Source organism: Xenopus laevis, chromosome 2L (assembly GCF_017654675.1).
Source record: "Xenopus laevis strain J_2021 chromosome 2L, Xenopus_laevis_v10.1, whole genome shotgun sequence".
In the NCBI taxonomy this organism is placed as follows: Eukaryota; Metazoa; Chordata; class Amphibia; order Anura; family Pipidae; genus Xenopus; species Xenopus laevis.
The window spans coordinates 109,021,128-109,048,498 of record NC_054373.1 but is presented as its reverse complement, the minus strand read 5'-3'; the positions used below and the strand labels follow the sequence as shown (position 1 = coordinate 109,048,498).

At 37.4% G+C, this 27,371-nt stretch overlaps 2 protein-coding genes across 2 annotated transcripts in view; both read right to left on the bottom strand.

Annotated features, from left to right (window-relative positions):
• The window catches only part of cip2a.L (cellular inhibitor of PP2A L homeolog), a 29,074-nt gene extending 19,675 nt beyond the window's left edge, over nucleotides 1–9,399 (bottom strand). Inside the window, 6 exon segments of the mRNA NM_001094671.1 lie at nucleotides 1,185–1,307; nucleotides 2,083–2,179; nucleotides 5,205–5,299; nucleotides 5,667–5,779; nucleotides 6,904–7,051; nucleotides 9,201–9,399. Of these exon segments, the coding sequence (NP_001088140.1) occupies nucleotides 1,185–1,307; nucleotides 2,083–2,179; nucleotides 5,205–5,299; nucleotides 5,667–5,779; nucleotides 6,904–7,051; nucleotides 9,201–9,302 (678 nt within the window). The 5' untranslated portion in view covers nucleotides 9,303–9,399.
• Nucleotides 9,400–17,714: 8,315 nt separating this feature from the next.
• Nucleotides 17,715–26,100, bottom strand: sh2d1b.L (SH2 domain containing 1B L homeolog). The gene is made up of 5 exons (XM_018245520.2): nucleotides 25,868–26,100; nucleotides 22,603–22,666; nucleotides 20,079–20,262; nucleotides 18,890–18,948; nucleotides 17,715–17,869 (listed from the first exon to the last, which is right to left on the bottom strand). The coding sequence occupies exons 1-4, from the start codon at nucleotides 25,999–26,001 to the stop codon at nucleotides 18,908–18,910; spliced, it is 423 nt and encodes a 140-aa protein (XP_018101009.1). The 5' UTR covers nucleotides 26,002–26,100; the 3' UTR covers nucleotides 17,715–17,869; nucleotides 18,890–18,907.
• Nucleotides 26,101–27,371: the final 1,271 nt, after the last annotated feature.

The window sequence follows — 27,371 nt, the reverse complement described above, 5'->3', positions numbered from 1 at the left end:
CTTCTTCTGACAGCTGTCTACAGCCTCAGCACCACTCATTTTACACAATGAATTTTAACTAAGTTTAAGCACAAAAGATTCATTCATTCAGAACTTGACAGACTTTAAAGAATAGCAGCAATAGCAATAATAGGGATTGCTATATACTTTAAGCAAATGTTTGAATTTTTTTTTTTTTTTTAAAAAAAACTTGTGTATAATATTAGAAAATAGTCATTAAACTTAAATAAATAAATCTGAATAGCCATACCAGAATAGCCATACCATTTGTCATGTACACAAATGTTTTCTTTGAAGTAGGGATGCACCAAATCCACTAATTTGGATTCGGCCAAACCCCCAAAACCTTAGCAAAAGATTTGTCCGAATGCCGAACTGAATCCAAATATGCAATTTAGGGTGGGAAAAGAACATTTTTTACTTCTTTGTTTTGTGACAAAAAGTCACACGATTTCCCTCCCCTGCCCCTAATTGACATATGCAAATTAGGATTCCGTTCGATTTATTACTCTTTATATTTAGGCCCTCTCTATTTCATATTCCAGCCTCTCATTCAAATCAATGTATGGTTGCTAGGGTAACTAGGGGACACTAGCAAACAGATTGCTGAAACTGCAAACTGGAGAGCTGCTGAATAAAAAGCTAGAAAACTCAAAAACCATAAAAAATGAAAACCAATTGCAAATTGTCTCAGACTATCCCAGTCTATAACATACTAAAAGCTAACCCAAAGATGAACAACCTCTTTAAAAGAATGCCACACACTTCCGGCCCACAATTTCCACTGTATGTAATGTGTATAAATGGCAGGGCAAGCCAAGACACAACCTGGAAGAACAAGAAAATATTCAGAGACAACTGCTTGTATGCTCACCAGAAAGGCAAAATAGAAACCCACACATTACTGGAAATGACCTGCAAGAAGTTTAAGTTGACCGAATTAGACCAAATTAGGGGTGTGAAGGGAAAACATTTTTTACTTCCTTGTTTTGTGACAGTCACACAATTTCCCTCCCCATCCCTAATTTGCATATGCAAATCAGGATTCGATTCGGCCATTCAGAAGGATTCAGCCGAATCCTGCTGAAAGGCCGAATCCCGAACAGAAACCTGAATTCGGTGCATCGCTAATAATTATTGCATTATAAAGTATTTGCAGCATTTAGCAAAAATACATAGCTCACCTTCTCACCAACTTCCTCGTTCAATGTCAGACTTGCTAAAACAGAGAGTGCAAATACCACCACAGTCAAACAGGTATGGGCCAAGAAGCTGATTAAGGTACGGTAGAAACCTTTCACTTTATTCTGTGAAAAAAAAACAAACATTATTGCCTTGGCAAACATCCTTACTCACTAGCAAGTAATAAGCTGCATACAGTTTTTCCTTCCTCACATACTTTTAAATTAAGCCTTAGGTAGAACTCTATTATATTAAAATACCTGTGCTCTTGCTACTTACTGATGGTAAAGAAGTGCATACTATAAACATAATATACATTGGTAACTCACATGCAATGGACTCCTGTCACATTACAAATATGGCCCTTGCAGTGTATGAAGAAAAGTTGCTCTTGCCCCCATGTATACTACCCACATGCTTCTATACATGGCTGGTGCAGCTTTTAACCCTTAGAAAGTATCCGAGCCTTAGGCTAGGGCCAGAAAAGTCTGCGTTTCTCCACAGGACGAGAATCCACTCCTCCACTGCTGCCATTCTACTCACTGTGCCTGCACCTGGAAGCAATACCTCCATTCAGGAGCAGGCAGACAGAGCAGATTTCGGCTCCTAAACACAAGATTTTGCATTTCTTGTCAAAACTAACTTTTTCTAGCTTTCATATAGGGTTCACTGACCCCATCTAAAATAAATGCTCTGTACGGCTACATATTTATAGTTATTGCCATTTTTTATTGCTCATCTTTCTATTCAGGCCCTCTCCTATTCATATTCCAGTCTCTTATTCAAATCAATGCATGGTTAAGAATGTAAAAAATGGGCATATTATGCTACAGCATATAAATATGCCAAAAACATCTTTATTTAAAATACAGTCAAAGAATAATACACATAATCCCATACCAAAGACTTTACATGTGCTTGGACTGAAAGATTATGCCGACAAAGGTTTGCCATTAGTCCAAGGCAAGGCATAGTTAGCTTATCTTCTGGGGCCTGGCTGAAAACACAAAGAACATTCAAATTAAAATGTGGAATTAAAAATGCTGCATTAAAATGTACTAAGTCGACAGGTGCCCTTTACAATAGCAAAAATATATATGTATGAAGTTTTACACTGCATTTCATTGGTGGCAGGCTGTACTAAGCAATATTCGAGTTAAACTTCCTGATGTTTATATGCATAGTACTATAAAACATTATTTCCATTAAACAAAAAAACAAAAACTATACAACAATGAATATGATACTGGGGGTAGAATACATGAAAATATTTCAGCAATAGGATAAAATACATGTAGGCCTTATGTGAAATGCCTTGCAACTAAATGCTAGCACTTGTCATTTGAAGTCTATGGAGAAAATCTGCACCAATGTATTACAAATGTCTCTGTCAAAGAGTTGTAAAAATGCAGAGAGGGTGTTTTTCTTCTGTAGTCTTTGCACAAATGCCATTATACAAAAACGTTTAGTAAAGTTTTTCTATGCAGAGAGCAGAATATTTTGCCAAATATTAATATTTATAAGTCATGGGTTAGGTTAAAATGTATAATTATGTAAAGGTAACTAACAAACAATAAGAAAAGTGAGAATGAAACATGTAGTCCCATAGTGCCTCAAAATAACTGTAATGAAGATAAACTGGCCACCTTCACGTGGCACTTTATATGCTGCCAGTTTTAGTGGCGGCTGCAAATAGTACTTTTTCTAGCAAAAGGATTTTACAGTACACTTTGTGACCCATATACATCCATTTGCTGTTTGATCGGATGGGCATGCACTGTGTGAAGCAAATTAACAGTATTCCCCTGTCTGCTTTCAGTTCAGTGGATTTCAGATTGTACAGTAAAAATAATTACTTTCTTAAGCTGCTTTTTATTGTTAACTTTTTTTTTTCCAAACTTGAAGTTTAAACTTTCTTGTTCCACTCGTGCATCTTTATAATCCAGGTGCAGAATTGTTACTATTTTCTACATTAAACCATACATTTCTTAGCATCAGAATGTTAGCAACTATTGTATCAATTCTAACAGCTGCATTGAAAGGGGTGGTTCACTTTTTAGATAACTTATGTTATAGAATGGCTTCTTTTCAGTTGGTCTTCATTTTGTATTTTTGATAAAAATATTTTCTTTCATCTTCTGACTCTTAAAGATTTCACATCGGTGTCATGGACCCGGTAGCAAGTAACATTACTAATGCGAGGTCTACTTTTAGTGATGTTGTCCCATTATGAGCTACATCTATTAAAGCATTGTTAGCATTCTGTTCCATGGAAAATATTACTTAAATACTGATTTATGGGAAAATGTATAGCGCTATATTTAACAAACACCTATTTATTATGAAACCTTAACATAATAAATATGTGAATGAAAAGCATGAAAATAGGAGGGTGATTTAGACAAGCTGTTTGTTGACAGTGTCTTGAGATCTACTGATCAACCCTCATCTAATTTTTGGGCAGTTCTGCCGTAAATTGTTGCACTGTGAGTCTACAATTTTATTATTTGTTGTTGCTAAGCTTTCTATTCATATTACAGTTCTGCATTCAAACCATTGCCCGGTGGCTAGGGTCATTTTGACCCTAGCAACCAGATAGCTACTGAAATTCAAAAGCTGAAAAGCAGCTGAACCAAAAGTTAAATACATCAAAAAACAGCAAACAAAAACTGAAGACCAATTGCAAATATTCCCAGAATCACGCTTTACATCATACTAAAAGTTAAAGATGAACAATCCCTTTAATAATACAATAAGTATCAACTAATGTATCAAATTACAGTCAGTGACCGCCACACACAGAGCTGCTTGAGACACAATAAGGTGAAAATTTAAACTAACATTTTTTTCAGTTTTTCCATTATTAGAAAAATAGACAAAAAAAGCTTTTTAAATTTCTGGTGAATTAAAGGAACAGTAAAAATTGAAAGTGTTTAAGTAATGAAAATATCATGTACTCAGAATGACCTATAGGTGACTTTTTTAGTGTCAGCATCACTTTATACCTCTCTATACAAGTGTCTGGGCTGATCCCAAATAAATTATACTTCAGGTGAAAGGAGTCTAGTTTGTTTCCTAGTATAGTAGAATTACAACATTTATTTGTTTTGGAACAAGCACATTTTGTTTTAACTGAAATAAGAAAGTAAGAAATCAACCAATGGGCCTGCATAATCATTGCAACTGCCAACTTGCTGAGTGAACTGATGGACTGATCAGTCACACAGAGGCTGCGAACCATATTGTGTGAGCAGGAATTTGCAAGTGACTGAAGTTCCAGGAAACAATTTCATGATAAGGAAGAGATACAAGTAATACTTGTTAACCTTACTCTAGTTTGGTCAGAAAGTTTGGGATGGTATGCTTTAGCAAGATAGAACAGGACAAAAACAAACTGGCTCCTAAAAATTTTGTTTTTGCTAAATTTTATATAAATACAAGGCATAGACAATCTTTGGCTCCTATAAACATCTAGTTTGCTTAATACATTTATACAATTTTGCCTACCATTTAAGACAAAGATTTTTCATGTACGGTAATTTCTGTCTTAAAGTTGAAACAAAAACCTAAGATAAAATCATCTATTCTTCATAAAACTTCGGAAACAGACCTTTGTTTTCGGCGCATGCACAGTTGCAGTAATATTCCGGTCTTGTACAACTGCGCATGTGCCGAAAGTCACAAAAATGTCCGTGACTTTCATTGCATGTGCAGTTGTTCAGGGGAGGGGGGTCTACAAAGGGTAGGGCTTTTTTAAGTTACGGGTTTGTTTCTCCTTTAAAGAGATATGGACAACAGAAAATAACCTTTTTTTATATCCATCATAACATTATCTTTGAATGCAATTTATAATTGCCACAACGGTATTTAGGAATACAGGATTCATCTTTTTAGATAACGTGTTCCAATTTTATTGTACACTAACACAGTCATGTAGTCATATATAACAAGCAACCGAAATGCCTCTATGAAACGGTAAAATAAGAAAATGTAATAAATGTCTACTATATTACAAAACTTACATGCGGTTCATCAAGAAAGCAATCAGTTCTTCAATGTTAATGCTTGCATGTAAGACCCTCACGTTGTAAGTCAGTCGTTGCAGCAACTGAATGCTCTAGGGATGGAAAAAAAAAAAAGAAAAAACTTATACACTGCATATATTTGCTTCAAATGCATAATTCTACATACACTGTTTGCCATGAAACAAAGTAGCAGATTTATAAAAATCATAACAATTATTTAAAGAAATAATAAAGGAAATAAGGATGAAAGGTTGCATAAGTAGAAAGTTCTGTTGGTTCAAAACAGTAGAATACTGACAAACGGACATCATTATGAGCTATAAGGAAAGCGTTGGTTAGTTAAAACTTTTCATAAATTTGAATTTATTAAATCTAAAAACAGACTGGTCATAGATCAGGCCGGTAGCTTAGTATAGAGAACTGGAACGTACTGGCAATTGTATTAGTAATAAACAGTACCTGTAAGAGAACCGGATCATTAATAATGGAGCTGTATCGGTGAACCAGTCCAGCCAAGACATTGGTAAGGTTGTATGTCGCATGGAGAGTTTCACCTGTTTCACTGTCAGCAGCTTTAAAAAAATTATATATATACAATTAGATTAACACAAGGCAATAAAGCGGTGTTACACTATATATATATATATATATATATATATATATATATATATATATATATATATATATATATATATATAGACACACACACTACTGAAATAGTATCACCATAAAAAAATGTAACTATAGAGATATGTGATGATGTTTCAGTTTATTTCCTCAACAAATTTTGCACAAAAACAAACAGAAAAAATACTATATAAACACACTGCAAATTATATCATAATTATAGAAAGATTATAAAACAAAGAAGGATGAACAATACAAGAACAATGTGTCCGTTCTTGTTTGTTTTGTTCCATCAAGAGCGTGTCTGGGAATTTCCTTCACTTCAGTACTCCCTGTGTTTTAGGCATATTATATAATTGGACTAAATACATTCTTCTTTGATGCTTACTATTAAAAGGAAAATACACCCCACTACTTGACAAACTCATTAAGCTGGGCTTATGTATAAAACATGTGGAAATACCACCTTATGTAAATATAAAAAATTAGTTCAGATGTTGTTTTTGCAAGTTTTCTATATAAACCCTACATTTTTTTTTTATTTTGCATAGCCTATCTATATACCCAGTTTTTATTTTTAAAATGAACTATTCCTTTAATAAGAGGAGGCAGTGGTGAATAAAGGGATACCATTCTTCAGTTACACTGCTCTGTGCTGTTTAATGCAAAAATCCTTTAAAAATAGCATAATGTATGTACAGCACAATTACGAGTAACTAGTCGCTAACTCAACAAAGGTGTATATTGGCTGTTTAAAATAATTGCCAAATGTGGCACAAGTGTACGGCACACCGGATAATTTGTCTGGATAATTTGTCACCTGCATGAAATCACAATTCCCACAGACAGCAAAGTGTACAAAAACACTTTCTGTAGCATTAAATGGGAAATGCCATATGTAAAGCATCTGTATCATGTAATCACACAAAAATGCCCCTGAAGGTACTTTAACACATTGCACAATTCAGGCAATGCCCATTCATTTCACTTTATCATATGCATGTGCCATAACTGAACTCTACCTTTGAGTTAATTACAGCACACAGAGTTCACAAAATACACAACTTACCTAAACTGGAAATCAAATTAATTGTTTTCAGTGTAATAGCAGGACTGGTGTTTGGGTCTTCGAGAAGCTCGATTAGACTGCTCAAACATTCACTCGGCAGTATTTGATTGGATGCGAATAATCTGTTCAGGTTTAGTCCAATAATTACCTTTAAATATATGAGGCAAACAGTTACTATATTGTGAGTTGCTGTACTTTCACACTACCAGGATTCACTTTAATTGCTTTTTTGAAATCTCAGCTGAACTTAAGTGACTATAGGCTAATGCCACACGGCAGATTTCGGCACAGAACCACACTAGTATGCATTCCAGGGCTAAAACTTGCTGCATATGCCTGATGCAGTGATTCCAAGCACAGGCAAAGAAGGCAGCGAATTCCAGCTTAGGGGCAGATTCTTGGCCTATGTTTTTCCACAGGCCAAAAACCATCCACATGTAGCATTAGCCTTACAGAATTGAACAGCTGAATGCAATGTTTTTTAATAGCAACATGCAATTTATTTTAAACATGCATGCAATTTTGAGCCTTAGCCTTTTTTGATCAATGCTTCTGCCTTTGATTAATAAGGAAAGCAGCCAAGGACCCTTGTAAATGCTTAGGAATACTACACAAAGAGCTCCCCAGCATGTCTCCATATTTAGCAAGATAGATTTCTTCTTTGAAAACTAAGCTTTTCCAAAATGTTAAGAATTTATTGTGCCTAGGTTTACTAAAGCCAAAAGTGATCATGTATGACCAAATAAAGGCACCTTCATCCCACTGCAATTTCTACCATGGGTGATGCCAAATTCAATACCCTTAAAGCGGTAGCTCACTTTTAAATTAACTTTCAGTCTACTGTAAAAAATAATATTTGCATTTATTATTCATTTTTTTTATCTGTTGCAGAATTTAGCCTTTTGTTCAGCAGCTCTCTGGGTTTGGGATATCAGCATCTGTTTGCAAGGGCCCAATTTACTTTAGCAACCAGGAAGTGGTGTTGGTGCAAATAAAAATAGAAGTAATAAAAAGTAATAAAATTGCAGAATCACAGCGCAATATGTTTTTTCGCCTGCCAGGGTTAATATTCCCCATTTATAATCTGTAAGAAGGCACAAAAAAGGTAAACATTTAAAAACTATACCAATTTAAAAATGAAGACTGGCTGCAAATTTGCTAAAAACGTGACATACGATAAGATACTATAGTTTAACTTGAATGTGAACTACTACAATGGTGGTTCACCTTTCAGTTAACTTTTAGTATGCTATAGAATGGTCATTTCCATGAAATTTTTCAATTGGTCTTCGTTATTTATTTTTACCTTCCGACTCTCTTTCAAATAGGGGTCACTGACCCCCATCTACAAAACAAATGCTCTGTAAGGCTACACATTTGTTGTTATGGCTAATTTTTATTACTCTTTCTATTCAGGCCCTGAATTCAAATCAATGCATGGTTGCTATGGTAATTTGGACCCTAGCAACCAGACTGCTAAAATTGCAACGTGGACAGCTGACTCGAAAACCACAAATAATAAAAAATGAAAACCAATAGCAAATTGGCTCAGAATATCACTCTCTACATCATACTAAAAGTTTAAAGGTAAACCTAATCTCCGAACTGCTAGAATGAATAAACGCCTGAGAAACGTTTCCTTGTGAAGCAACTTCGGAAAGCGAAGTGCCGCGAGTGCCATGGCGCAGGCGTTTTTTCATTCTAGCAGGCGGAAGACGGGAAGCAGTACAGGGAGATTAGTCGCCCCAAAGAAGAGGCGATTAGTTGCTGGGCGACTAAATCTCCCAGTTTAACCTTACCCTTAAGCTCCTTTTATAGAAGATCTGCACCAAACGCTATTTTATTATGTATTAGGAAAGAAAATGAATGTAAAGTGGATATAAAGTGATGTGAAAATGTAAGTGCGACTGATAGCAGTATCTGCTTATTTATAGGCTCTGCACTTCTGGTTCTGACTCGTGATCAATGCTGCAGAGTCAATTGATTAACAAGCCTGGGGAGGGAGGATTTCTGTTCCACTGATCCAGCAGTTCCAGAGAGCAGTAAGGATACATACTACTATGCACTATTCATTTTTTTTTTAACTGTTAATTGGAAAGTTGCTTATTTAATGGTTTGTTCAGTGAAAAAAGCAGATTGAGGCATGACCTATGACAAGACTGGGTTACACTGAGCTTCCTGGTTACATGAGCTGCATATAAATATTTATTGGGAGGAATTAGAATCGAGAATAGGAACGTATTTATTGTGTAGAAAAAGGCGCAGGCAAGACCGAGTCTAAAGCTATTTCTGTTTACCTCCAGCTGCCGATGCAGCACTCCTCCGTTACTGTCACTCTTACATGTTTTGTACTGCGCTACCGCCAGCAGAAGGCTCTTCATACACGACGTGGCATCCATGGCCCTCACACACTCCGATCCAAAACTAACCCGGAACCGATCCTGATTGTATAGACACACTGGCAAGTCAGATTTCGCGCCCTAAACTTTCATTTTGGTTGAAGCGAGGATGTGACGTCAGCAGCAGAGTCACGACGACGGTGGCCTGGTTTGCTCAAAATAACATAAAAGTAACAGCTGGGATGAAACTTTGCCCGTAGAGAATTCAATATGTGCAGTAGTTGAAGTATGACCACGTAAAAATAGTGTCTTTTATAGAGGCTGTTGCTCCTTTTCATCACGCCTCATTTCTACAACAATCCTGGATTCTGGATGGGACAACCAAAGGGTTTTAAAAACGGAAAGAGGGAGAAAAAGATCTGTGGCACATAGAGCAGCAAATTGTTTTTTTTTTTTTATCATGCCCATGTTGTGGCCACACCCCTCTTGTGTCGCCCCGAAGAAGAGGAGATTTGTCGCTGGGCGACTAATCTCCCCAAATCTGCCTGTGTGTCCTGACAAATCGCCTCTTCTTCGGGGCAACAATCCCCGAACTTCCTTCGTGTGTCTTCCCATCTGCTATAATGAAAAGTCATCTGGGCTAAAGCACGTGCGGTGTTGCATTTTCCGAAGTTGCCTCACGAGGAAACTTCGGGCGACTTCGGAAAACAAATCGCCACGTGTGCTTTAGCGCAGGCGACTTTTCATTATAGCAGATGGGAAGACATGCAAAGGCACTTCGGGGAGATTGTCGCCCAGAAGAAGAGGCGATTAGTCGCCAGGTGACAAAATCCCCCCGAATCTCCTTGTTTGAACTAACTCTTAAGCCAGGGGTGTCCAACCTTTTGGCTTCCCTGGGCCACATTGAAAAATTGTCTGGGACCACATATGAAATACACACAAACACTTTTAATTTGTAAAAGTAAAGAAAATACATAGCAAAGAACTACAATACCAGTTGGATAACCAGATGGAGCTATATGGGACATCTGGATATTGAATAGACTTATAATTGTATTATTACTAACTGGGCAAAGGGCAGAGTCCCCCCTCCTCCCTACTCCACAGGTCACCACAGGTTACAACCTGGCATAGTAAGCCTGTTCCTAACAAACAGACAGAGGCAGGGCCGGCCTTAGGCCTATTGGACCAATTGGGCCCAATAGGGCCCCGCACCTCTGGGGGCCCCGCACCAGAGGGCAGCACAGATAATATTTCCACCAGCACATGATGCTGCCTGGCCTGCCCCCAACTTTGAGAGTACAGCCCACCCCAAATCCATAGGTCCAGCCCACCCCCAACTCTGATAAGCCAGCCTATCCCCCAACTCCATAGGTCTAGCTCGCCTCCAACTCTCATAGGCCCAGCTTTCCTCCAACCTTAATAGGCACTGCCTGCCCCCAATCCAACCAAGCCTGCTCCCAAGCTGAATCGGCCCAGCCTGCCTCAAACTAATTGGCCCAGTCCACTCTCCTATTTCCTCCCTCTCTCTCTTACACTGTGTGCCCCTATTATGTGTCCCTATTTCATCCCTCTCACTCTCTTACCTTGTCTGCCCCTTTCCTTTCTATTTTGTGCCTGTATGCCCTTATTTTCCTAAATACTTGGTGTGTCAGTAGCCAGCAACACTTTGTCTAGGGGCCCCGCCAACATGATCCCAATTGGGCCCCACATTTGATAGGACCAGCCCTGGACAGAGGTGGTTAATATGTCTGGACTCAGAGAGAGCACTAAGTGTTATTTCACTCTTGTTTTCTCTGTATTTCCATACATTTATTTCTTAATTTCTTTCTTTTTTCCCTTTTCTTCCTTTTCTCTCTTCTTCAAGCTGGGCCGCATTCATATCCATCCCGGGCCGCATGCAGCCCTCGGGCTGCAGGTTGGACACCCCTGCCTTAAACAGTGAGTGTGAGTCTCAGTTCTCCGAAGAGATTTGCTTATCTTAAATAGTTACAATTGTATCTTCGCTTATCTAAAATTGTTAAAAATTATCAAAGTGCAGGTGCTGAGTGTTCTGGGCTCTCAGCAAAGAGCCCCTTATTTAATTAAAATTTAGAAACTTTGTATCTTTTTTTGGGTGTTCAGTGCAAGAGATCAAAGAGAAAGTCCAGACATTTCACTTATTATCCGGGCTGAGCTGTCAAAACTTGTGAAAAACAGAACAGTTGCTCCAGCATTCAAGCCAGTGAGAAATAAAGGACTGTTGCATCTTTATTTTCACGGAAACATGGCTAAACACAAACATCGCTGACTCTGCTATCCAGCTAGTCGAGCTAGCCTGCTACCGAGCCGACAAAAACGCTGCATTGTCTGGCAAGAGCCAAGGTGGCGGTTTGTTCGTCTATACCAACAAACTCTGGTGCACAAACTCTGCTAAAGTGACTTGCCACTGCTCACCACAAGTGGAGTTTTTAATTGTTAAATGTTGGCCTTTCTATCTGCCGAGGGAACTTACCGCAGTACTAGCCTAGCTCAAATGTTAACCTGTTGCTAGGAAAATTGTACGAGGCTATCAACAAGCTCCAAACAACGCACCCGGATGGATTTATCATTGTTGCCGGCGATTTCAACCACGCGAACCTGAAGTCAGTGCTTCCCAAATTCTTTCAACATGTGAGCTGTGCTACAAGGGGAGATAACTGTTTGGACAAAGTCTACACGAACATGGGCAGCGCCTACAAAGCCTTCGCGCACCCACATAGGTTCCCCCGACCACCGGTGATGTTATCAACCGCATACACATCGCTGCTCAAACGCACAAAACCAGCCAGAAAAACCATCACAGTCTGGCTGAGTGGAGGTGTGGAAGCACTTCAGGACTGTTTCGACTGCACAGATTGGAACATGTTCAGGGAGGCTGCTACCCACAACGGCTCCATCAACTTGGAGGAGTACACAGACTCTGTGACCTGCTACATCAACAAATGCATAGAGGATGTTACTGTCTCCAAAACTGTCACACGAGAGCCAACAAAAACCCTGGCTTACAGCACAGGTTCGTGCACGGCTAAGAGAGAGAGATGCCGCTTTCCGGTCAGGGGACAGAGCTGCTCTTAAAACAGCCAGGGCCAACCTCTCTCGAACCATCCAACAAGCAAAGCAGGAGTACACACTGAAGATTCAAAATAATTTAGACAACACAAAAGACTCACGCAACTTATAGCAAGGCATTCAGGCTGTCAAACAGTACAAGCCTGCGTTGAGCAGCAGCAACAAAGACGCCACACTCCCAGAGGAACTGAACAAGTTATATGCACGGTTCGACACGCTAAACAAAGAGCCTGTGAGGAAAACCACCTCCTCTCACTGACCAAGTCATCTGTCTACCCACGTCCAACGTGAAGCGAACCTTAAACAAGGTCAATCCACAGAAGGCTGCCAGACCAGACAACATTCCTGTTCGTGTGCTCAGAGACTGTGCTGATCAGCTGGCTGACGTCTTCACTGACATTTCCAACCAGATTTTAAACCAGATGATCATCCCCACATGTTTCAAGTCCACCACCATTGTTACAGTGCCAAAGAAATCTTCAGTAACCTGCCTGAATGGCTACCGCCCTGTTGCACTAACCCTGGTCACCATGAAATGCTTTGAGAGACTTGTGATGGCACACATCAAAAACATCACTAGACCCACTACAATTTGCATATCGGCCACACAGGTTAACTAAGGATGTCATATCTTCTGCTCTCCACCTCTCACTAACTCATCTGGACAAAAAAGACAGTTATGTGAGAATGCTGTTTATAGACTTTAGTTCAGCATTCAATACCATCATCCCTCAAAAGCTGAGCGGGAAACTAAGCAAGCTGGGATTGAGCAGCTCTTTATGCAATTGGATCTTGGACTTTCTGTCAGAGAGGCCTCAGTCTGTTCGTATCGGCGACAACGTTTCCAGCACCATCAGATTGAGCACAGGAGCTCCTCAAGGATGTGCTCTCAGCCCGTTGTTGTACACATTGCTGACATATGACTGCATAGCTAGATACAGCTCAAACCACATCATCAAGTTCGCTGATGACACGACTAGTGGGGCTCTTGATAACAACCTATCACTGAATGTGGATAAAACTAAAGAGATGATAGTCGACTTCAGGAGAACTCGCCCTGCTCACACACCACTCAACATCAACGGCTCCACGGTAGAGACAGTAAAAAACACCAAATTCCTGGGAGTCCACATCTCTGATGACCTCATCTGGACGACCAACATGGCCTCCATCACCAAAAAGGCTCAGCAGCGTCTTCACTTACAAAGATGACTGAAAGGGGCCAACCTTCCGCCTCCCACCCTCACAGTGTTCTACAGGGGCACCATAGAGAGCGTCCTGACGAACTGCATCTCCATCTGGTACAGTAGTGCCAGCGCTGCTGACAGGAAAAGTCTACAGCGGACTGTGAAAGCAGCTGGCAACATCATTGTAGTGGTTCTTAAATCACTGCAGGACATCTTCCATAAGCATTGTGCAAGAAAGGCCTCCTGCATTGCCCTGGACTCCACACACCCCTCACACAGACTGTTCACGCTGCTCCCATCCGGCAGACGCTTTTGCAGCATTAAAGCCCGAACAACCAGGCTGCGCAAAAGCTTTTTTCCACAAACTATCAGACTCCTCAACTCACTGCCTGCCCTCCCACATTCCAGACACACCTGAACTGTGAACTTAACTTTGTGAACTGTTAATTTATTTGCATAATTGTAAAGATTTACACATGTATATATCCAATTTCTGCCAATATATAGCACATTTCAAATGTTTAAATATTTATTGTGTATTCTAAGTGCCTTTTTGTGATATGTTCTAGCTGGAGCCACGTCGTCTCGTCTCACTGTGCATTCGTATACTGCTGAGATGACAATAAAGTTTACTTTGAATTTGACTTCTGCTCTTTGGCCTTTTATATCCAGTAAATATACTGTAAAGTATATACATACTGTAAAAAACATGAATATCCTGTAGATTATATTCTTATAAAAGGTGCTTAGTTATGTAAGTTGTCACATGACTCACTGAAACATGTGTATTATTATTCAGTAAATAACGTAACCCCTGTTGTAAAATATTAGTATACAATATTAAAAGTCACCTCTGATATTCAATGACCTGTAAAAAAGCACTTTAATACCTTTAAATTAGTACCTGTAAAGAACAGTAACACAAAAAAATAAACAAAAATTTAAAACATTTAAATATAATGTATTATTGCCCTGCATTGGAAAAAATCAATGCGTTTGCTTTAAAAAACTACTATACTGTAGTTTATATAAACAAGCTGTTATATAGCCATGGGGGCAGCAATTCAAGGCTCAGATCACAGAGAACAGATTTATTCTGCAGAATACCATTGTATTCTATTAAGTGCTAATCTGTTATCTGATAAGTAACCTGTGCTTTTTCTCCATTTTCAGCCTCAATGGCTGCCCCCATGGCTACATAGCAGCCTATTTATATAAACTATAGTCGTTTTTTTTAAGCAAACTCATAGCTTTTACCAAAGCAGAGCAACAGTACATTGTATTTTAATTACTTTAAAACACTTTCATTTTTCTGTTACTGTTCCTTCGTTGACTTTAATTCAACATGCAAAGGTTGCGGTGATGTTGTTCCTTTAAGTGACTTTTCTGTTGTGAAAGAATGGAAAGACAACACAATAACACATACAAAGTAGGTAACAACCACAAACAAGTGAGACAAGTGAGACATCACACATACGATATATATTTGTTACTTCCTTTGCTTGCTGGGTTTGTCTAGGCAGTCAGCACAAGCAGAAAGAAGCGCTTTGCCCACCACACAATCTATATGAGTATACTTTTTATTGCCTGACATCTCTTTACTAAGATCAAATCCATGACCCAACAACTTAAAAACTAAGACTAAACTAAACCAAACTAAAATGGTGAGTTCCTTTACAGCACATGTTGCAGGTTTCATAATTGCCTATAAAAGACTGTAATGTTATGTTATATTGTATTGTTTAGAACAGTGCTGTCCAACTTCTGTGGTACTGAGGGACAGAATTTTTCTGGCCTACATGGTGGTCATGGAGGGCTGATAATGGAGGCCAGTGTTGGTGACTCCCTGTTTTAAACCACACCCACTTTAAACCACACCCATGTTACCACATGAACTTTTAACACCATGTCTACATTAATGGTGGTAGCACACCAAAAAACCTAATGGTTGGTGCTCACTGCAGGGATATCACTCATCACTTATATGTGAAACACGTTTATTAAGACATACCCTTAAATCCATATGCCTCCTCCCCGTGAATAACACAGCAACCCCCAGCACATGATTAAACACCTTGGGGACCCCTAACTAGTATTGCAGAGTATGGCACACACAGGCAGGGTAGGGCAGGCAGAGTATGGCACATACAGGGAGCATAGGGCAGGCAGAGTATGGCACACAGGGAGCATAGGGCAGGCAGAGTATGGCACACAATGAGCATAGGGCAGGCAAAGTATGGCACACACAGGGAGCATAGGGCACGCGCAGTATGGCACACACAGGGAGCATAGGCAGGAAGAGTATGGCAAAAACATGGAGCAAATAAGGCCTCGCCAGAAATCTGGGCCTGGTTGCCCAGGAAAGAGAATTGCTCATCCACATACATGCCTGATGAGCACACAGTATGTAAGATTGTAGGTGCAAAGCACATATAAAGCCCTGCATATAACACCTACTTTTTGCCTGTAATCCTGAGCAGTGCATAGCTTGCACTATACTGAGGATATGTGCGTGTGTGATTTATATCTTAATTCTCTATTAATTCTTAATGTGCAGCAATTATCTTTGTTGGTTTTATATTTTACATAGTTCATTGAATTGTACGTATATACACATAGCCAGACAGACCTATACACAGACGTGCTTATAACTTAACTTACAGATACAAATCTAACTGTAGCTCTGGGGACTGCAAAAGACCTGGGAATTAGCTTTACAGACTTGTTAAAGGACATTTTAAATCTACTAGGGTGTTGCTTAAAGGAAAACTATACCCCCCAAATAATGTAGGTCTCTATTAAAAGATACTGAGTAAAACAGCTCATGTGTAAAACCCTGCTTCATGTAAATGAACCATTATCATAATAATATACTTTTTTAGTAGTATGTGCCATTGAGTAATCATAAATAGAAAATTGCCATTTTAAAAAATAAGGGCCGCCCCCTGAGATCGTAAGATTCACTGTGTACACATACAAACCACATGTTAGGTCACATGAGCCAATTAACAGACAGAGTTCTGCCTTTTGCTTCCTCACTTCTTCCTCTTACAGTTAGTGTTGTAGTATTTCTGGTCAGGTGATCTCTGAGGCAGCACAGATAGAGTCACGAAATGGTGGCTCAAGGCAAGAGATGTAAAAGGGCAATATTTATGTAAATATATATTCCAGTTTGGTAAGATTCTTTAATATGTCATTCAATTTGATATAAACTATCTGTTGCTTAAGTATTAATTTTGGGGGTATAGTTTTCCTTTAATAAACATCTTACCACAGCCACATGTACCAGGTGAAGAGTGTGAAACTTTTTTTAATTTTTTTTTATTTAAAAGGAGGTACCGGAAAGAAACAAGTTACTAATAATTTTACATTTAAAAATAATCACAAAAATGAAAAAATAATATAAGCTTCATCATACTGAAATAAGAAACTTTATAAATACAATCACTTAAGAAATTCAGTACCATTTAGGAAATAACCAATCTTTACTCTCCCCCTCTCTGCATCTGTCTCTCTTAATTCTCTCTTCATGCAGAAGTCAGGTGTCTGATCTAGATTGACAGTTACATCTAATATAGCTTTGGGGGGCTCCCTTTCCTAGGAAGTATATTAGAGCTCACTCAAATAACACCCAGCAGAAACAAAATAAAAAAACTAACTTTGGCAAAAATTTTGTGATTTTGTAAAAGTTCTAATATATCTTCATGGCAAAATAACCCCTTCAAGGACTGTATTAGACCTGTCAAGTAAATTCTGACTCCAGGCTCCTGCATGAAGAGAGACTGAAGAGAGACAGATACTGAGAGGGGAGAATAAAGAATAATAACTAGATTATTTTAGAAACAGTACAGACTTTTGATGAAATTGAGAAAATGTCTTATTTCAGTATGGTGAAACTTATATTAAATTTGTATTTTTGCTATACTTCCCCTTTAAGAATTATATTTTAACTAAATAGATCAGGTTGTCAGTTTGATGTCATATTATATAACTTGTGTGTGTTTTTTCTTACTTAATGAACATAAATGAAAGACTAGAGGCAATTGTGGCCAGGCTACAAAAAGTAAAGCTCAAGTCCACCAGGGGGACAGTCAGCTTCAGTGCTCAATCAATGTCTCATTTTACCCTCAGATAAGGAAAACAAGAGAAGAATGGAGGCACCAGAAGAGGACCATGGAGAGAGAAGTGGAGAATGTTGAAGAAAAATAGAATATTTTATTCAATATGAATTTTAAAAATACAAAGAACAAGAATTCCTTTGTAAAGTTCTGTTCAGCAAGTTCAGTTCCATGCATACAGGATATTGAAAAAAATGAGAATTGCAATGTTGTCCAGTTATTATTTTGGAACCTGGAGTAAACAGACAAAATAGTTGTATTCATCCAATTGTACTTAAAGTGATACTGACAATAAAAAATGACTTTTTAAAATATTTACATGGAAAGTTACCTATAGATCATGTTTTTAGCTGATAGTTCTGCTTTTGTTAAGTAATTGTAACTTGAAGTTCCTAAACCTGACTGTTTTGCCATCCTGACTGTCCCTTCTTAACCTTTCAGAGTTTCTAATGCTAACAGACTACTGCTGCACAAATATGGTCAGATAGTTAATGTAAAGAAATATGGGGCAAATACTTTTATGGCAAAATTATAAATAGCATGCAAAGACAATATTATGATAGCTGTTAAAAAGGTGGTGTCAGTATCTCTGACCTAGTATCTGGTCATGCCAAAAATATTGGATTATGTAATTTATGTGCTGTCATCCTGTCCAAGTACAGTATATGCTGATAAAGCAAATTCAGCCTTAAAATGACCTGTAGTACTATACACTGGAAATAGTTTTTTTAGTTTTTGTGTTTTTTGTGTAGTGTTTTTGTTGTTGGCATTTCAAATTAGAAAATTAGGTTGAATGACCAAAATGAATCAAAGATGGCATAAACTAAATAAATGTATAAATAAATGTATACAACAATTTACAGAGGCTACTGTGATGCTCAGATTAATTCTGTCTACAATACACTAGCAACTAATTTTTTAGACAAACAACCTTATTAACTAGATAATCAGTTACATGTTGCTGGTATGCTTGGTGCTCCACCGCATAGCGGACACCAGTCCTGTACAAATATTGTAATTTCAATTGTTTGTAAAATCTTAAAAAGAGAACAAAAGGCATGTGTATAAATTACTCTGCTACTCTTCTTAATCTGAACAGGTGAGGCAAACAGGGTAGTATTGAGAGGCTGTTATGGTGCAGTATGGGAGGGGGTAGGAAAGCAACTCCAGGGGTACTAGCTTATATAAATGTATTTTTTTCTCTTTTAAAGTGCTGTCTATATAAGAAAAATATATGATCTAAATATTTCACCTTGCCATGAAATGTAGCTCAAGAAGGCAAGACATCAACATAGTCCCGGTCATCTACCTCTGCAAAATTAACAAAAAAATTAATTGAACCTTCTGTGAAATTAAATAATTATACACATTTTCATTGATTTCTGTAGCCTTGGTTATAGAGGGCCTAAATATATATGAATAATTGCAACCATTTCATTAATAGCATGTCATGTATGCCTCTTGCCTGTAAAAACAGACTAGGATTGTCAAAAAAAAAACCTTAATAAATATGAACTTAAAGTGGACCTGTCACCCAGACATAAAAATCTGTATAATAAAAGTCCTTTTCAAACTAAACATGAAATCCAATTTCTATTTTTTATTAAAGCATTCATAACTGGTGTAAGCTCATTTAAAAATCTCAGCTGTCAATCAAATATTGTCTGCCACTCCTCTATGCCAGTGGCATAGAGGCAGGGCAGACAATTACTTTCACTTTCCATTCAGCACTTACTAGATGTCACTGCTCTCCCCACATTCTCCCGTTCTCTTTACCATTTAATTGTGTAGCCAGCACATGGGGATGGACATCGGGTCCCCTATTCTGGTGCACAAACGAGATTCTGAGATGATACAAGGCTTGTCTTAATAACAGTGTCCACAAAATGGCTCCTGCCTGCTTGCTATAATTTTGAAAGGAAGCAAGATTCAAATAATTTATATAGTGTAATTAAACTTCATTTTGCTTGACTAATGTGATAGAATAGGATTTTGAGTAATTTTTTTGGGTGACGGGTCCCCTTTAATAGTTCTCTATACACCTGTGTATAGCACAGACCAACAACTGTTAATAAACAACTCATAAGTCATCTTGAATGCGATTGTGGTTGGTTCAGCTATCACTGGTAGCAATTGTTGCACCTTTTATTAAATAAACCCATTATCATCTTAACTAATACCATGCAAGGAGAGCCAATGTGTAATAATTGACAAAAGTTGTCAAGAGTGTCAAGAGTGTAAACAGCAATGGAGAATATCTCAGGGACAACAGTTCTCTCAAAGCACTGAGCTTGGACATGGAACTAAAACCATTTTTGCATTATGGAATGGTTCTGCAGAATGATATTGTGAAGCTCAGGTGTGAGTTTTCCACAAACAAAAAGAGTCACTAAACTCATTCCAAGTGTCAGTTGTTCAGCAATATTTGATGTTCCCCTTACCTGCATATGTGTCATTATATAGAGGAGAATTGATTCCACTCATAGAGTTTAAGGAAATCTGCAAGGAAGTTTCTTTATTTACAGGATAAACAAGATGGTGTATCAGACCTTGGCTGGGTTTCTCATAATTGGCTATAAGATCTTTGAGCTTTTGGAACTTTTTTTGCTTTACTCCATCTGCAGTCTGCAATCATAGGTATATAATACAGTATTATCACAGGGCCCTCCAAGTTATTTCTCTTTATCTGCCCTTATTGCATTAAAAAGGCAAATATAACAGTGTAACTCTGCATTTATGGGCCATCATTTAATTTGACATTTCCTGCATTTTACACACTTTGCTGATTTTCTTTAAAATGATGTTTTGTTCTACGTAACTTATTTTCTGAGGAAATGAAGATGTTTAAAGTATTTATCAGCTACTATACATACCTTATACTGGGGTATTTAAAGGTTAAATAAACCTTAAAAGAACATATTGTAAAATTGCTCAGGGTGCTTTTCTAAACACTTTTGCAATTTGCAATTTTTTCAGTTTCAGAGCTATTTAAGTTTTTATTAATTACCAATATAATGAATTTTGTAACAACAGTTCATGCAATGGACAGTCAAAGAGATATACATTCAGAAGGAATACAGAGAAGTGTTCTGATGTTGCTCTGCTCAGGAAAAAGATTAGAAGCCTCAGATGCGCTTTCCCATCTCCAGAACAATATTGGAATGCTTCTCAGTTTTCCTTCTGAAGGTAACATTGTAAATTAGGTTGAAAAAAGATGCCTATAAAGTTTCATCCCTGTGTCTGTACAAAATCTGCCTAAATACTAGTTGATCCAGAGGAAGTAAAAAAAAAAAAACCTTCTGATTTTTGTCTAATTTGCCTCAGGGGGCAAACAATTCCTTCTTGCCTCCAAGATAGCAATCAGACCAGTACCTGGATCAACTTGTACTTAGAGATAATTTCATTAACCCTGTTTATCTTCACTAGCTTAAATGCCATCCAACCCCTTCTTGAAGCAATCCAATGTATCAGCCTGTACAATGGATTTATGGAGAGAAGTCGACAACTACACAGCTCTCACTGTTAAAAAAAAACCCTTTCGGAATATTTCAATGGAACCTCCTTTCTTCAAATCAGAATGTATACTAGTCTTCCTAAGGCCATGCTGATTACTGTTCATAATGCCATTCTCAAGAACATAATTTTGAATGTGATCCCTTAAAGCAGAGCTGTCACCCAGACATAAAAAGCTGAATACAATTATATTACATATAAAATCCAAATTCTTTTTTTTATTAAAGCACTCATAGACTCATTTAAAAATCTCAGCTGTCAGTCAAATATTGCCTGTCCCTCCTCTGTACCTTAGGCATAGAGGCAGGGAAAGCAATTACTTTCACTTTACATTCAGCACTGCACTCTCCATATTCCCCCTCTCTCTCTATTTAATTCTGCAACCAGTACATGGGGATGGACATCAGGTCCCCCATTCTGATGCAAGGCTTGCCTTAATAACAGTGTCCACAAAATGGCTGCTGCCTGTTTGCTATAATTATGAGTTCCCAGACCAAAGGAAACAAGATTCAAATAATTTTTGTATTTAATGTTTATTTTGCTTGACTAACATGATAAAATAGGATTTTGAATAATTTTTTTGGGTGACAGGTCCCCTTTAACAAGCCTTCAAAAAACTTGCCCACAACAGATGTCAAACTTACTAGCCTATAATTGCCAGGCTGTGATCGCAGTCAAACTTACTAGCCTATAATTGCCAGGCTGTGATCGCAATCTCTTTTTAAATATAGGATTTACTTTCAGCTTGGAGCTTTCCTCCAATCTATTGGTACCATACCAGATGAAATTGAGCCAGAGAAAATCAGAAATACAGACCTGGCTTAAACCGAACTAAGCTCTCTTATTTCCTAAGGGTGTATTTTATCTGACCGAGGTAAGTTATTTTAATTTATTTTGAGTGAACCTTTATGTGTCATTTCCTGTCAGCCACTGACTAGAATGAGCTGATCCGTCAGGTTACCTTTTGGGTGGGTCTTGAAACTCTAAATCCTCAGTTGTATACACTGAAGAAAATAATTGATAAAGCAAATTTGCACCCTGAGCAATTTTACATTACATTTTTTACATTCATATCACTTTAATGACTTATGCAAAGACACACAAAACACTAGGCAGCATTGATATATTGTAAATTCTTCCCCCAGCCTGTCTCTAATCTCCACCTCTATCCCCCAGGCACATATTTAAACCTGTCCTGTTCACCAAATTCTGCCCCATTAAGACACAACGCTGCCCCTTTATGCCATGGCTCCACCTTATCATTGTGCTGTCCCCTTACCTACCGGGCCACTGCCTATTTCACTACTATCTGGCTTCTGATAAAAGGTGAAAACCTGTAGTGGAACTTAATACCAGCAATCTTGCCTGTATTGTTCACACTTACACCTGCTTCAGGAGCACATCGATGTCCCATGTTTTGCAACTCTGGGATAAGCGATTTCCCAAACTTACCTGAATCTTGTAAAGTCCATTTTTATCCTGGAATATCCTATAGGTATAAATTAGTCTTCCAAATCTATTGAAAGAAAAAAATTACTTAAATACAGAATAGTGTGTTTTATTTAAAGCAAAATACTTGTACCCTGTACATGTAACAGATACATTAATATAAGGGAATAATACAATAGAACATAAATAAATACACAATATATAATATTACATTTAAGATTAACTAAAGTTTTTTATCATAGAGTTTTCACTCTAAATTGGCAGGTAATTTGTAGACACAGAGAGGAACCGAATCCTGGATTCTGTGAAGCCCTAGAAGATACTCTACAGTGGAATTCAGAGATGGATTTCCACAGGTAAGGAGCAGCATGAGAGAAATGTGTGGAAGGTAGCATATATTTATATAGAGAGAGAGAGAGAGAGAGAGAGAGAGAGAGAGAGTAAGGGACGCACACCCTAAGCAAAATGAAAACTTGGGTGCCAGTCTGGAAAAAATTCGATAAGCAATGCAGGATGACGGCACACCAAGAAGTTACAGCAACACAAACGTTTTGAAGATAAAAAGGAGGTTTATTGGACTGAACCAACGTTTCAGTTCCTCACAGGAACTTTCTTCAGGGAGTGATGCCGTCATCCTGCATTGCTTATATATATATATATATATATATATATATATATATATATATATATATATATATATATATATATATATATATATATATATATAGTCAACTTATATATTTTGTATATATATATATATATTTCTGAGAAGGATCTGCACACACTGTTATGAAGTGAAGTAGTAGTGTTTATTTCAAACAAAACACATTCTTATCCGACGTTTCAGTCCCACCTGGGGACCTTTTTCAAGGATATATATATAGTGAATAAAGTACCCCCTCTTGTAAATTATAAGGATATTATAAGTAACGGAGGAGTTTCATGACCATATAAAAACACGAGACTGAAGGCCGAGTGTTTTTATACAGGTCATGGAACGCCGAGGTAACTTCTAATATCCTCATATTTTGCAACTGGGGGTACTTTATTTATTATAATACACAAATTTCAGTGAGTCATGTGACAGAAATGACATCAGAACTCACCGTTAATAACTGATGACATCAGAACTCACCGTTTATAAGGATATAATTTACAAGATATTCATAGCTTTTGTGTATTATAAATATATATATGCTATTTACACATTTTTTTAACGTTTTTGGGGGGTTATTTAATAAGCTCCGAATACCCGAAATTCCCCGAAATCCGAAAAAGTTATAATAGGCTTTTAAAAAAATCACGAATTGTTTGGAATGTATTAAACCCCGAGGGCTAAAAAGCCCGAATATAAAAACACGGCATCTCAAACCTGTCGAGGTTGCATAAAAGTCATTGGGAACAGTCCCATTGATTTTTGGTTGTGTCGGGGGTTTCGGGCAATTTCACTGTGTTTTCTGAGCTTTTGGGTGAAAACTCGGAAAAATTCTGAGTTTTCGGGGCAAAATTCACAAAAAAATTGTGAAAATCTAAGCTTTTCCCGCAAAGGTAATTTTCGGGAAAATGTAATAAAAAATAAGTGTTAAAAACCCGAGCGGCATAGATAGGAGTTTGTAGCAGCCGATATTCAGATAAATTTGGACCTTTATAAAAAACCCTATTAATGTTATTTGAAAATAATTGTTATTAAAAAAAGTTTGTTGGTTTCCATTCTCGCACCCCTTGTGTCTTTCACTGTGAGAAGAATTTTGCATTTAATAAGTACTTACTGAAAGACAATTTTCAAGCAGTTTGTGCTTTTCCACTTTAAAGGCATTTCCCAGAGGGAACTTTTAGTTTAACTTGAAAACTATACAGGGCCGGATTTGTTTCAAGACCATGCTGCCCAGCCGCAATCTAAAGAGCTGCTCTGGCAGGGAGTCGGGTACTAGGACCTTGTGGCCTAGGGGTGCCCAAGGCTGAAATCCGGGCCTGAAATGATATATTATGGTTTTTTTTTAGGAAAACCTAAGCTTTCAAAATCTGCTGAATATTTGTGTAATTTCACTTCTGTATCAGGATATAGACTTCTAAATAACTCAAAATGGGGAAAAAATCATAATATGGAGAAACTTGATATTATTTTTCATGCACAAAAAGTTTGGAAAGTTTCATGTCTCTCAAACTTGCCACTTCCAAATATGTATAATTTTATTTCTGACTATAGGTCAAAAACTCCCAGCAGTACACTACCAGAAATCATCATACTTTAGATTTTAAGGCCAAAATTTCAGCTAACACTTTGGTCAAATAAACCATCTATTTTTGAAAAGAACAGATTTGAAAGAATCCAAAATGTGTAAATATGTCTTTCCATTCCAAATTATGAAACTGCAGAGCTTTGCTTTGCTATAGCATGGGGGTTTTCTATAATGGATTTTATAACAATTTTCAATAACCACAGGTTACAAACATCCAACTTACATGCAACTCACACATAGAAATGGAGGCTATTATAGTAATGTACTGTGGTTTGCTTGGCCTTTATTAGCATTTAGCTCTGATAAACCACCTGCCCCAAGCCCCTCTTTTTTTCAAGTTTTTCCACATATATATATATATATATATATATATATATATATATATATATTTCTTGGATGAGTATCCGCACTCCAAGGCAATGGATAAGTAGGGGTGCACGGTAATATTAACATACAGCAAAAGTTTCCAGACCAGCACTCCCTTTTGGTGAACATCAACAATCTTTTATTGTGACATGGTATCTTGTTCCAACGTTTCGATCCCAATAGGGATCTTTTTCCTTGAACTATCTGCTGCTCTTGGCAGGGTTGTCTTTAAAATTATGACTAGAACTGAAATCTTATAGAAAGATTTATTTGAAATATGACTGTCTAAAATATGGTCCTTCGGTGAACTACAACTTCCAAAAGGATCAACAGCAACAGAAAAAATACTGCTTTCTCAGCACTGATATAAGGTGTCTCGGTTGCTATTTTGCTTTTGCTTTGTAGAGCTTTCACACACTCTTCCTACCCAAGGGCCTCCATTAAGCATTTATGTTTAAACACAGTCCTGACTCTAGGTACATATTGCCATAGAAGGTTAGTAAGCAAACTGGGATGCTGTACTTTTTCAGTTAGCAGAGGTTAGCTATGATATTAATTATATAAAATAAATGCAAATAAAATCAGTGTATATATATGTGACTCTGTGCCCCCCAACCCCATGTACAAAGCTAAAGATAGAAATAATTTCAAAATAAACTTACAAAATGCACAGACAAAAGGCTCCAGCAACAGATTCACTGTCCCTCAGCAAATAACTTCCATTTTTTCCTTCCAGGACCAAAAGATTTTCACCCTCTTTTTTGGTTAGGTTGCTATGGTAGCATGCAAGATCCATTTGGATTTTGTTTAACAAAAATACTTAAGAGAAAACGCAAACTAGCTTCATATCATCAGAGTAATCTGTTATGACTGGTAAGAAAAATACATTACAGGAAATGCACTGACCACAGCTGAACACTGAGTGGTCGCTACAAAAACATGTAATGTTTTATGGACAGCAGATGTATTTCAAGACCAGCAGAGGGGGGCCAATGGGGACATAAGTTCTCCTTTAAGGTAACAAAACACACATAGGCTGCACTATTCATATTTAGTCTTTGATATATACATGTAATACAACTATATCACAGAAGCTTTAGAGTAGCTGATTTTTGGTTAAATGACTAAACCCTAATATCCTTTGTACAGGTATGGGACCTGTTATCCAGAATGCGTGAGACCGGGAGTTTTCCAAATAATGGATATTTAAAAATTATTGAAATATTAAATAAAGCCAAAAGGATTGTTTTGCCTCCAATATGGATTAATTATATCTTAGTTTGGATGAAGTACAGGGTACTGTTTTATTATTGCAGAGAAAAGGGAAATCCAAAAATTTGGTTGAAATTGAGTTTTTGTAACTTGGAGCTTTCAGGTTAAAGGGTTTTCGAATTAAGGATCCCATACCATGTATCTTTATCTCACATTGAACCACTGAGTATCTTATATGATACAAAATATATCGACATAATGCCTTAGGAACCAGCAGCCACACTAGTAACCTCAAGGAGAAAACTTTACTGGTCAATATAAGATATTAGCAAGCTTTTAAAGCACCAAGATCTGTATATCGATGTAATTTGCAGTAAAATCCTAAAAATAGTATATTTGGGTTCACTTCATTTGCTTTCTGATTGCTCTGTATTTTTATTAACTATATATAAATTTTCCGTCAGTTTAGTAGTATATTCTCATTTTTTTCTATCTTCTAATAATGCATCTTGTATAGAAAGGTCAGTTTTGTATTTGGTAACCCTTATATTAGATGTGACAGATGAATCAAGTGTTTAAATTCACACATAACTTCAGTTATAAAAAAACAAAATCCTTCCGGTATAAAACATGAAAACAGACTCTCAGCCTTGCGGCAGGTGTAAATTAAAGGGGACATAAATTCACCCATAAAACTAAATGTAAAATTGCTTGGCGTCCTTAACACCTTTGCTCTTTACAGTTTACAAATTTTAACATTTAACAGCTAATATCATTAATGTGTTATAGAAGCACCCTCTACTGTTCTGTTCAGGCCAAGGCAAATGACCTGTTTAAAGATGCAAATCTGTAGTGATGGGCGAATCGGTGCCTCTTCGCCAAAAAATTCCCAAATTTGCCATGAAATTCGCGAAACAGTGAAAAATTTGCGAAACACATTGAAGTCAATTGGCG